The following is a 13,269-nucleotide window of genomic DNA, read 5'->3' as shown; positions in this document are numbered from 1 at the left end:
TAAACCCATTCCCTTAATCGGTTTCTACGTAACATCGAACCGCTAAATCGCTTGTCGGTAGGCTGGTAATTAGCGAAGGGCCAAAGCCTCCCACCGAGACCGTACGTACCACAGGAAATTTAGAAATTATAAATTTTCAAATTCGATCGAACCCAGGACCTCGTACATTAAAATTAAACGGCAGCGCTCACCGCTGCGCGAAGGAGGTCTTTTCAGTGCAGGAAAAAAAACGTGTGTATAACAGTGCAGTCCTCACCGAGCAGCCACGGCGCAACGTTGTCGTTCTCCTTCGCGCTCTTGAGGATGGTCTCCGGCAGCGGCAGCGAGTGTCGCACCATGGCGCCGTACAGCCCGTACTCCGCCATGATGGTGGAGCGGCCCCAGCACTTCTCCGTCTTGCGCCACTTCGCCCGTCTGTTCTGGAACCACACCTGCAACAGGAGTTTGAGATTGAACTACAGATATCTGCGTCTTTCATTCTCATGCGCTGGGGCTTAGAACTATCTTTCAAGATCGGAGCGTTGAATCTTACAACCATTGAAACTGCATTTTCCTTAAGAGAAATTGTGCACAATCGCGAGAATGATTTGCATGACTTTACGAGTCTATTTTGTCGCGCGTTTGCCTTTTTTATAGTAATAACTTATGGACCCAGCAGATGATCCGTCTAATGGTAAGCGGAAAACCATGGCCTATGATTATAGCAACACTTCGCAGGGCATGCAATGTACACGCCCTTCAAAGTGTGTCCACTAATCTGAGGCGTGAGGCTTTAAGCGAACCTGAGGATCTTATGTTTAAAACAATAGTTATTAACAATTGAAATAAGGGTTATTATGTTCTATTCAAGTGAATCCCAATTTAGGCAACAACTGCATCTTCCGTTAAAAAAGCAGATACTTATACAACTTGAATTCATCCTTCTAACATCCATCTCGCTCTCTAGATGTGAGTTTTCGTGAAACTTTTATTAGTGGATGCCTTTAAGACATAACAGCTATCTGTGCCGACTTTCACCTCGATCCGACCAGTGGCTTGCGTGCGTTGGTATATCAACAAGTCAGTAAGTTAGTCAATCATTTTATCATTTTATATTTTGATTTCTTTTTGTAAAGATTTTTAATGGAAGTGACAGTTTCAAGTTAAATTAATTTGTGATTCCTAATCAAGCGCAAGAATTATTACTCTTTATTTGTACACCACATAAAGTTAAGGATATATTATCCATGAAAATAGAACTTAAACACAAAAGGCGATCTTATCGCTTAGTAGCGATGTCTGCCAGGCACACTTGGAAATTATCTCACAGATAAAACAAAACGAAAAAATGCCGCCACAACCACTCGGCACTTATAACTATAATCAGGATTAATATAACCAAGGATTTATGAGAAAAGTAATTACAAAAATAACACTATTTTTAGTAAACAAACTGTTGGCGCCGTTTCTTAACGTCTGGTTAAAAACTTATTCGGGGAGTGTCGTAATGCTCACTGATTTTTGTCAACTTAAGTTTGTATACTCCTTGGACACTACTGTCAACTCACGGATCTATGCTTGTCAAACTTATGTCAGTGTACATTCATGCAAAGTACATAAAGTAAGCAGCTACAAAATGTTTTAAACATTTTACTGGCTGCTACTTATTAAAAAGTTTGCTTTCCGCAAACGACGTGATTGGTAGAAATGGAAAGCACTACTCTGCAGCGGCCGCAGTAACTAAGCATATAAAACAAACCAATTAGTAGAACACAGCGCGGCGGGATTCAATTTTCAAATTTGGGTGCGCGCTGTGTACTTAGCTAGGGTTGGCGAAACATTTCTGTCTTTCGAACATAGAGGTTTATCAAATCAGTTATTGTTTGGCATGTAGCTCCTATCCCCAAAACCTGGGGATAATAAATGAAATAATTTCAGGAACAAAATATGTAGTAACCATAAGCCTACTACTAAGAATAATATTTACAACTATTATCTCTGATAAGTATATTACAGCTAATAGACATAGTGCGCCGTGCAATAATTGTTGACATTACTATTCCACATGACGATAATCTGGTGAAAGCTGAAAAGGAAAAGTATCTAAATACTTGGACCTTGCTCACGAGATTACCGCCATGTGGAATGTTGAGTCGACCTTTATTGTTCCGACCGTCGTTTCAGTCAATGGTCTTCTCGTGAAAAGCTTCGACCAACATCTCGTTTTAGAAGCTTTCGCTTGGTTGTTGGATCAAGGGTCGGATACAGAAGGCAGTCGTCCTTGAAACGGCGCGTATTGTGAGAAGACGTTTTTTCTTATAAATAGTGTTTTTATTTTTTAACCATTGTCAAGAATTTAAAAAAAAATTAAAATCAATAAATGATAGAATATATTTAGAAGAAATATAAGCTGCATTCATTGATTAATATAATCGTTGGATTAGTAATTTGATACATAATATACATACTTTGATTATTTTAGGTTGAAATATTTTTTTCTTTTCGGTGTAAAGAGGCGCAAACAAAAAATTGATATAATACTTCAATAGGATGACTTTATACGCAGGCGAAGTCACATGCAGCAGTAGTTTAATATAATTCGTTTACTTAATAATATTACGCAGCACTACAAAAGTGAGTGGTTGTGTGATCAACTCGAACAGCCAGCCCTGCTCTCCCGTCGGCGAAACAGTTAATTTCTAATTAAATTTGTTAATTAAACTCGATCCGCGCTCTCTGCGCAAATTAATACTCCGCCCCATTATACTCCCAGGCTGCCGCTACCCGCGGCACTGCCACTACCTCGGCCTTTGTAGGTACTGTACGAACGTTACGACCACTGTAGGAAGAAATAATGTTACTATCATCCTAACAACCTATGGATGGAAATGTCTGAAATAAATGTTCATAAGTACTTTAAAATCAATCGATTGAAAACAAACTTAGAAACTACAACCCAAGACTTCATGATCTGTAAACCAACGAGGCACTTAAATGCAGATAAACTTTTGATAAACGCTTAGTTCCAATCCGCTTATCTTCATCGCAAATAAAGTAGCAACCAAACTCTGGCACTGTCGAGGCCGGTAACAGGAAATAAAGCAAACGGGAATGTAATTGTGCAAAATCTAATCGGATACAACGATCCGATCCCGATCGCTCGACACTCACAAGTTCACGCAAGTTCGCAAACCTAATTGAAGATTGTTTGTATAGTTTAAGATCTAAAATGCTTAGTGTAAAAAGGTATTTATAACCTCAAATAACCTATGTACCAAAATAAAACAACAAAATCTAAAACGTCTTGGAAATCACCGTAGCAAGGCAAAATGCCTAAGATGCTTAAAGCATTGCCCCTTTGAATGGTCGACTAATCCACGGTACGGCTCTAGGAGCACCGGTAGAGCTTGAGCCCCGGACGGTCCCGGTCTCAGCCAGCCAATACAAAAGGCACAAGAATGAAACCCTAATCAAACGTAATAATCATTAGCTAACCCTTATCGGCCCACTACAGGGCATGGATCTCCTCTCGGAATGAAAAGCTTTTAGGGACCACGCAGGCCAAGTGCGAATCTTTAGACTTCACACGCCCTTGAGATCATTATCGAGATCTCATAGGTATACAGGTTTCTTCCGGTTTAGAGCATTTGCATAGATTGCATCAGCAGCAGAGATATTTAATAGTTTAAATTAACTCCCGGCTACCTTAACCACTAAGCTATCACCGCTACAATTTTCAACAAACAAATTGGTCGAATATTGAAGCTAGGGGCTCTGCAGTTAATAATTCTCTAACAATCACGTTAACTCCAGCCTAATCTTGCCCCACAATTAGTCTGTCAGTGGGCCGCGCGACCCAATCAATATCGGGCGGGCCCGGCTCCCGGACGAGTCGCCTCGGGAACTGCTCAAGAAGTTTGGCCCCTTCTGTGGTGTATGAACGGACTTTGCCTTTATTAACTGATTTATTAGACCTCGAATAATGCCACAGACTATTTTAGTGACCTTTTGGCTATCGTCTAAAATGTCATAGAATTAGTCTTGGTTGGAAGTGTTTCAACAGCATAAGACTATTAATAAAATTATGAAATCCTTTCCTATTTAAGCATAAGTTGTTGCGTCTAAACTTCGAATGAATAGCAGGAGCCAAAAATGAGGTGGGCAGACGACATCTAACGAGTCTCTGCGAGCCGCTCGAAGCAAGCGGCCCAGGACGTTGGATTTTGGAACTCCCTACAGAAGTCATATGTCCAGCAATGGACTTCAATCGGATGTTGATAAAAAAGTTAAAATACTTAAAAGTACGAGTATATTCACTGTGAGGGAATCCAAGCGCAGAGTGACCGATAATATTTATTTGTTAGCTGTTACAATCAACAAAGTGTTTCTATTTAGCGGAACAGATTACTGGTATAATAGGAGGGCCGAGCCCCGGGGGACGGGCCGGGCCCTCAGCACCTGATTGTGCTTGGCGCTGAGCCCTTTGCGGCGCGGATTACACAAGTGCTAACTGTTGCGTTTAAGTCATAACACTCGCTTTATTTGATGATGGTTTATAACTTTTTTGTTAGTGCGTGATTTATCTGGGCCCTGATTTTCTGATTCGATATTATCTGAACACCTCAATTATGTTATTTCTGGTTATTTTGTTGTTGTACAAAGATAATTAATCTTTTAGCGTAGAAATAATAAATGATTAAACGAACTTGAAAACATGAAGTTCTATCATAATAACGTATTGGATGTACATAACACTAATAAAACAGCCATAATATCTTAGTAGTAGCGCGTTCTTAGTCAAGCTATTTGTCTGAGATCTGCCAGTTAGCTTCTGCAGTTCGTAACTATGAAGGATTTTGATGAGAAGAGGTCACGAATTGTTTTCGGAAAGAAGGACATCACATTTGTTCTTTGTCGTCATATCCGCTGATATATAGGATTAGTTTTAGTTAGATTATGTTCTATATACACTTAGAAGACTAACATGACGCTCAATAATTTAAATGGAAACAAACATTCGAACCTTAGAACATTGTATGGTATGTTAAACTAACAAGTTGTAGTAGAGCTTTTGCCAGAGCTCGTCAGGGGAAGTATTAAAGCCATCCTTATTTTTGCCGATATGGTTGCCAGTATATACAGGCCCATGAGACTCAATACCTACGGCTCAGGTTGATGGACACAGGGTGGCACTTGGTAGGTCATGTTCAGTGCATGCCCTGCCAAGTGTTGCTCCGTTTACCATCTGCTTGGTCCTTAAACCAAGGTAGGTAGTTACGCCGACTCAGCGTAGTAAATATACTTTATACAAGATGATCGCGGTACACTACCTAATAATCAAAAGCTCGATGTTCAGAGTTAAGTTTCGAGCTTTATCCAGTTTCACAAAATTGCCCGCCGTTATTGGAGTTAGCTTTCTAACAAATCCAACTGCTACAGCCGTATGGGCGCCGAACAAATTGTTTTACAAACATTACAAATACCCTTTAAACTAATGCGTCCACCCCGCTGCGACCTGTGTGCCTGCGCCCGGCGCACGGTCCGGAAGGCCAGGTTACATTGGCGTACGTCACATACAAGTAATAAATTGTCGGGTAGCAGTAATTTCCTCGCACGGCGCTCGCGTCATTAAAGCGGCCGAATGTGCTGCCAAATTAACAATTATACGGAACCTTTGCGCCTGTATGTTAATTAGGAAATTCGGGTTCCGTCGCAGTACGAGCGTACACTTGAGTGCCAATTACGCGATATTGTGCGAATAACTCAGCGATGTGATAGTGCAGGTACATCGGTGACTGTCGCCATTATCTGTGATGTTCCTCGACCCACTTCGGTACGTGTTCAACTACGTATCACGACATCGATTCATCACAAAAATGGTTAGGAATATTTCCGTTAAAAATTCTCAGTGCGAGGAAAGTAAGGCCACAAAATTGAACACTTTTGCTTTGTTTATTTCTCTTTAACTATGTTATTTTCCTTGGTGCACAATAAAAGTGACATTCTATCATTCATTCGTAGTAGTAGGACGCTAAGGGACGATGATGATGAATATCAATTAGTATCATGAATATTTTATAGCCAGACACATATATGTGGCGTATTAGGTATATTTTAGTAATAAGGGGAACTACTACCGTCATGCTTATTTCTGCCGCCAAGCAGCATTGTTGCAATGCTGACGTCGTGTGACGGGTGTAGTTGCCGGTGTATTTACAGGCACATGTGGCTTAACACCTACGCTTCAGGTTAATGGGCACAGGGCGACATGTTGCTGGACATGTTCCTTGCATGCCCTGTTCATAGGCTAAGGCTTTTAATATCAGGTGTGCCGTAGGCTTGATTCATCAAAGATTATTAAAAAAAAATATTTGGGAGAAACTCTTTACCGCCAAAACTTCGGTAGGTGCAAGATTAAAATAAGAAGGAACGTTATTTGTTAATATAGGGTGATAAGTGATCAGTTATAGAAGGGATATCCTCAGGGGATAAACTGCAACGACACAATGAGCTGCCGGGAGTCTCTGGGGATTCACACCCCGGCCCGCAACACCAGCCATATGGTCTCACCAGCACTTCGCAGATTATAATTAAGATGGGCTTTTTACACCACTGCACTGCCCAAAAATGGAAATCTTTTTTTTTCATAGTAATAATTGATGGAACAAGCATATGGTCCACGTGGTGATAAGTGGAAAACCATCGCCTATAAACAGATCAACCTAGGCAAGCCCTGCACGGAACCCGTCATAATAAATCCACCTGAAGTGCAGTCATGAAACACCTGCAACCACGTCCTTCATACCGGAACAGAGCGTTGCTGCTCGACGTCTGAAATAAACATGGTGGTAGTATTTCCCCGGACCAGCTCTGTGGCAAACATCTTTACTACTACAAAAATACACTAAATACACCAAACAGTTTTGTCTGGTCACGAATTATTTATTATTTAATAATCGAGCTAGCTCTGTCACTAGCACTGAAGCTACTTCTACTAAATCTTTCAGAGTTCATATATGTATATAATAATATATGTTATGTGAAGTATAAGAGATACTACGATTTTTCACATTTCTGTAAACCGTTTGTTTTCCAGGAATATCAAGTATCCTATATTACGGTCCGTTCTCACAACGAACTCTCTGCCAAAAGTAAAGTTGATTGGTTGCTGAGTTAGGGCGCTAAGCAGGGACAAACAAACATTTAAACAAACTTAACGCCACATAGATCCTCTATAAAATATGGAATTACACGTTTCGCCTTGATCGTGATACGCCTCGATGGCAACGATTGTACTTCACAATTTTTGTTGTGCTTTGTCAATAAGTATTTCCTGAAAATGCTCGGGTACTAGAGTAAACGTTCGTAGAGAGAGTATATGTTTTAGGGTCCCTTGCGATTTAATTTCCAATTCCAAACTTCTTTATTCGCAGGCACTGAAGCGTTCATATATATATTACTAGCTGTTGCCCGCGACTTCGTCTGCGTTTGTTTTTGTTTTTCGAGAGACATGTGGCATTCAATTTAGGTGTAATTCTACTGAAATTTTTAAGTTTTGTATTCTTATATAAAAAAAAGTAACTAAGTCATTATTTAAATCGGTTATCATTTGACGGCGTTATGGTGTAAAATCGTCAAAAACTTTCGTCCCCTCTCCCAAAAGAATTCAATTGATTCTATATTACTTCTAATATCTTCAGGAATATGTGTACAAAGTTTCATGAAATGAAATGAAAATGAAATGAAAATACACTTTATTGTACACCTAAAAGAAATTAAATTATAAACAAAAACAACACAATAAAACACAGGTACAATGGGCGGCCTTATCGCTAAAAAGCGATCTCGATGATGATCGGTTTTGTAGTTTTTGCGTGAAAGCGTAACAAACAAACTTACATTTACATTAATAATATTAGTAAGTAAGTATATATAAGCATGAGTAGGGATAGGGATAATATGGTACCAGTAAAGTGACGTTGATAATTACATTCGCTAACTGATGCTTATAAACAATTAAAGTATTATAAGTGAGAAGAAATGATACTTATCGCATGGTTATTATACCATGCGGTAAACCATGTCAATTTCATTCCCATAATCCACAACAGTTGATTCTATGGTTGGCATAATCGCAAGGTTTAAGGTTCCATTCTAATAATTGTGAGGTATTGAATTTCCTGTTGAACAATTATCAAGAGTACCAGGCCGGAGTTGGCAATGATCCTTTACTCCCTCCCTTAGTTTTTATCTCAAACATCTGATCATGGTGGGCCTAATCATTAAAGCCCACCAACATGCATTGTGGGCAGAGTGGGCACGAAAACCTATCTCCTACATTCACAGCACGGCTAACAGAGACAAAAATGCTATCCTCAGATTATATCCTTTGGCAAGAGATTAAATTTAATGAACCACCTGCAAAAACACGGTAATAGGAAAAAGACGAAGTTAACACCAGTATAATATTACACGTTTATTATTTGCACATTATTTCCACACGTGCGCCAATGCTGTTGAAAATAGCATTTTGTTAGAACCTTGTAGTGTTTTGTGTGTAGCTTCAGGTTTAAGTTGGCGAACGAAGTTATCACCATCCTCTTGAAAATATGCAAACAAATATGTATGAACGCTTCATGAGTGCCTGTGATAGGCATACAAGAATAAATAATTTTAAATAGTTTTTCTTTATTTATTCGGGACTTTTCTTAAGAAAAATAATATCAGCCCCATCGTTCCCTGTATGAAAATAAATAACAACAATTTCTTCTTATCTTAACCCAGAATGCTTTTACATTCAGGCTGCCTCTGAATAAGGTGCAGCCAGTGTAGGAAGATGGCAACATTAAATATCGAAACAGTGTGACAGCACTGCCCTCTCTGTTCTAGCTAAAATTTAAGACAACAGAAGTTTGAGTAAGGTGATCTGGTTAAAATAGTGTTTTTTAATTGTAACATAAACCAATATTCAACAGCCAAGCTACTTAGCCAAATCCTTACATTATAAACATTACTTACATCCTTACATTATAACAGTACCAATAAAAGACAAGTCCTAGCCAGTCTCAGAAAGTATATTTAACAAAACAATTAAGAAATTAACCCGTTACAAACGAAATGACTGCAGGGCGGCTCTTGATCGCCGGGCACGCCGCTGTCGCTCGGACAGTCAGCAATTCCATTACGCCAAGACGCCGAGCCCGCGCCTGTCAGTTTAAATAAGGCCAGTGAGCTCACAAAGGCGTTCTTATTTACGGAGTGCATAATTTCATTTCTTCGGCCGCTTTCAATGGAGTTTCCGAAGCGGGGAGGGCGTGGCGACCAATCCGGTGCAGGCGCTGTTAAATGGAGTTGCGATTGCGTCTGTTGGCAATTTAGCGGCAATTTGCGGTACAATGCCGCTCCGGACGCCTCGCCGCGCGGCGCCTTAACAGGTTATTATTCAATTTGGGGTGCGATGCGTCGGACACGTTTTGATTAGTCAATGAGTTAATGCGCGGTTAGCTGCGGCAGGTTAACTGCTCGCTTGAGCTAATGGTTATAATCTAACTGCTTGTTGCCGCGCAGACGCGGTTTTAATTCGTTGACAAAGTAGCGCTGGGTTGGGTCTCCAGTTTTTCCGTCTTCTGATTCAAATTCACGGTCAATTTATATAATGATCACTTTTGTAACATCAACATCATCTGTCGATCCAATACCAGCCACAGAGGTTGCGATGATGCTCCCACCACTTAAGTTCTATTGTCATCATCACCAAGTCAACCGATGGACGTCCACTGCCAGGTCTTGTTTTTGGAACTGAAGATTTTAAACTAAGATTGTCGTGGTTTATCAACATTTTTATTTAATCAAAAGAACACGAAAGCGGGTAGTTAGATTGAGCTAGTGACATCCAGCTCGACGTCTCGCATCTCTATAGTCCTTTTGTGACCACGGTCCATAAAACTGGCTAACTGGCGACTAATTTCAAAATATTATCGTGGTACGTATATATTTGACTATTTTTAAAAACAAAATTCAAATTTTCATTTATTTTGAATTAGTAGGACTAGTTTATAAGCTAGGCAGATTCTACCGAGAAGATCCGGCAAGAGACTCATCAGATTCCTGTTTTACAATCTTTAGACTTTTCTTGTTAGAAATGAAAGCGAAAAAATTCCAAATAGAGTTCGGGTTTATAGCTTATGCCGCTCTAATGCAATAGGTACACACAAAATCGAACATACAAATATACAGCTGTATAAAATTAAAACTCACAACTCGATGAATCTATTGTATTTCAATATGAGGTATAATATCTAAATATTAGGTAGGTATCTACATCTTAAGGAGATTTGCTGGAATCAGTCGATCTTGTTACTCTAATACTTGGATTAGGGTAAATTGAGATGGGGTGTGGGGGCGGGGAGAAATAAAATTCACTTATCGGATTTGAAAACCAAGTGGAACTGAGCGATATCTCAGAATATCAGTTATAATATTGGATCTTTGACTTAAGCTTCTAAATATGATCAATACATCACCGGTCCACTACAGCGCACGGGTTTCCTTCCTACCACAAAGGTTTAGGCCGTAGTCCACCACATTACCACAGTTTCCTCACGATGTTTACATTCTTAGTTAAAGCTTATATTTAATTGCTTAAATTAATAACGCATACAACTCCAAAATGCCAGAGGTGTGAGGGAGCGAGGGAAGCCAAACTCACTAGGCTATTGCTGCTTCAAAAATAAGAAATAAACGCATGACATTACCACCGGTGAACCAGACCAGACCAGAGATAATCCAGAAATAATAAATTCCTAAATCCCCTGCCGGGGGTCCATTTAAAACCACAGCGCTCACCGCTGAGATAGGGAGGTCATACAGTATATTATATCGGTGATTAAGAAAAACAAGTTCGGTTATAAAAACGCTAGTTGGAGAATAAATGAAATAACAGACGTAATTTCAAGTTCCTGCAGTTGCAATAATAATCCGGTGATTACACGAGCGGCCGGTGGAAGCGGAAACGCAGAAAGGCTGCAATTGTAACGTAACGTTGCAAGTCACGGGCGAACAGATAGCGGCGCACAATGAGGGCAGTAATGAAAATACACGTAACGAGACTTCCGACGGCCGCGACGCGGGCGCTCTAAAATAAACAAGACGGCATGTCGCGGGCCAATTATACGCTGTGTTCAACTTGTTGGGTGTGGGGCAAGAGACAGCCTTATGCGGGTGCTATTAGGGTTACGCCAAAATCCTTACTTAATATTGAAAATGTGAAAGTCGAAAACGCCCTAACTAAGCGAATCAACTCTGATTTTTGGCATAGAGTTGAAAGAACGGGTTTGTAGCATAGTCCACTTTTGTATTCCAGGACTAGGTTACTCCTACAATGACTGGGATAAAATGTAGCATAAGTGTTACTTTAAGGGTAAATGAATATGGGTTTATATTCCATGAATTAACCATAGAATTTTAAAGTTCGTGAACAGTAACAACAAAAAACAAACTCCACTCAGACCAACAAGCTTAAACGAAGCTAGTAATATTGTAATCCTTTCACATTTTTACTATATTTAATGAAGTAATTCATAGACATAAACCCACGCGAAGTATAAATCAGTCAATTTATTAGCTACTTTATTGTAACAGCGAAATGTTTTGATACATACAAAATATCACGTTTGTATATTGCCAAGAAGGACAGTAAAAGAACTACACGCATAAGTTAAAGCAATAAATAGTTACATCAAAGATACAATTGGTGTTATCTTAATCACAAGAGATAGTGGCACTTATAAAACCGCCGTCGTTTATCCCTCGGCCCCGCCGCTCAACAGCTGCGCTAACTAGGCAACTAGCGGCCGTGAATAAGCGATTTTGGGCAATCGGTTCTGTCCGGACGGTTTGCCCAATCGGCGCATAATTGCTATAATATCGATAATTTGCCGCAGACGGCCGCCCAATTGACGTCTAATCAATGAAACACTGTTTGTTTGACGAATTAAAACGAGAGCGCCTATTGCCTATCGAGGCCTGTTGTGAAACAGCCTCGGTCACTGACATGCATTCCGTCATTCTCAGATGGTCAATTCAAAGTAGGTATTACTGAATTGACTGCATAGATACACTTTAATATCGTGTTTATTATGAAATCATTTGCACAAAAACTTATTTAACCTACGAAATAATTGTGTAAAATATAACTGAACTGAAACTATTATTCCACAAAATGACGTACCTACCGCATTTTTATCAGACTTAATGATTTAAACTGTTTGATTTTATATTAATATCTATTCATACAAAGAAAATACAAACAGTTGTAAAAAATCTACGTCACATGTTATTGGAATCAGTACCTATATCTCGTGCGATCAATCGGTATAGGAAGAGACAGTTTAAAAAAAAACTCTAAGATTTTGTCATTAATAAAGCATACGAATAGGTAAATAATCATATCAGCACAAAATAATGGTACGCTTAAGTCAAAATATGTTATCAAAATCGGCTTAACGAGGGAGGTCTCCCTTACAGAGTCTCAACTCCACATATTTTAATTGGAGAGCGTAGGATTAGATTTTCCAAATGCAAACGGTCATATTCGATTGCGGCTTTTCTGTACATCTGCATACCGGTATCTATGACCATGTTGATTTAATACCGGTATTAATATAGATTACGGTGCGGCCAGCTTTGTGATGCGAAATTGAATCCTATTTTAAATATTGGATGATTGCTCAGGAACATTAATATACGGATCCGAGTCGACATAAAAGTAATTGGAATTTTGTATCGTCGTGATGATCGTGTGAATGGTAATTTATTATTTATACCGATTAATATACTACCTATCAATAATTAATTACGAGCTGACTGCTTTTATTTAATTTTTAATTCCATGCCAGAGTGCAGGCTGTGTGCATACTGTCATTAACTTATTAGTATTTTGTCCGGATTATGTAAATATAAAGTTAAAATGTTTCAATGCACCATACAATCTCACAATATTGAAACGGGTCTTTCATATAATTTACTTGCATTGCAATGTTGAAGGACAAGGCTCGCAGAGCAAATCAATTCAATATTAAATAAAGTAATTTGTTTAACAATGTTAACAATGTTAACAAAATTTCTTTTTTTTTTAATTTTGTGGTATAAATGCACGAATTGGGAAACTGAAATGTAAATGAAACTGAAAAATCAATCGTCAATTCCTTATCTAACATTTTACGCATTATGGATGGACGGAGGACGTTAGTTTCTATATTACAATTAGTGGTTAGTAGTAAGTAAGTAATA

At 39.1% G+C, this 13,269-nt stretch overlaps 1 protein-coding gene across 1 annotated transcript in view; it reads right to left on the bottom strand.

The window, feature by feature from the left end:
• The window catches only part of LOC120631584 (visual system homeobox 2-like), a 168,778-nt gene that overhangs the window by 28,294 nt on the left and 127,215 nt on the right, over positions 1 to 13,269 (bottom strand). Inside the window, exon 7 of the mRNA XM_039901221.1 lies at positions 257 to 431. Within this exon, the coding sequence (XP_039757155.1) occupies positions 257 to 431 (175 nt within the window). The remainder of the gene's footprint in view (positions 1 to 256; positions 432 to 13,269) is intronic.

This window comes from Pararge aegeria, chromosome 18, assembly GCF_905163445.1.
Source record: "Pararge aegeria chromosome 18, ilParAegt1.1, whole genome shotgun sequence".
Taxonomy (NCBI): domain Eukaryota; kingdom Metazoa; phylum Arthropoda; class Insecta; order Lepidoptera; family Nymphalidae; genus Pararge; species Pararge aegeria.
The sequence above is the reverse complement of the archived record's forward strand: the minus strand, read 5'-3'. Positions and strand labels throughout refer to the sequence as shown.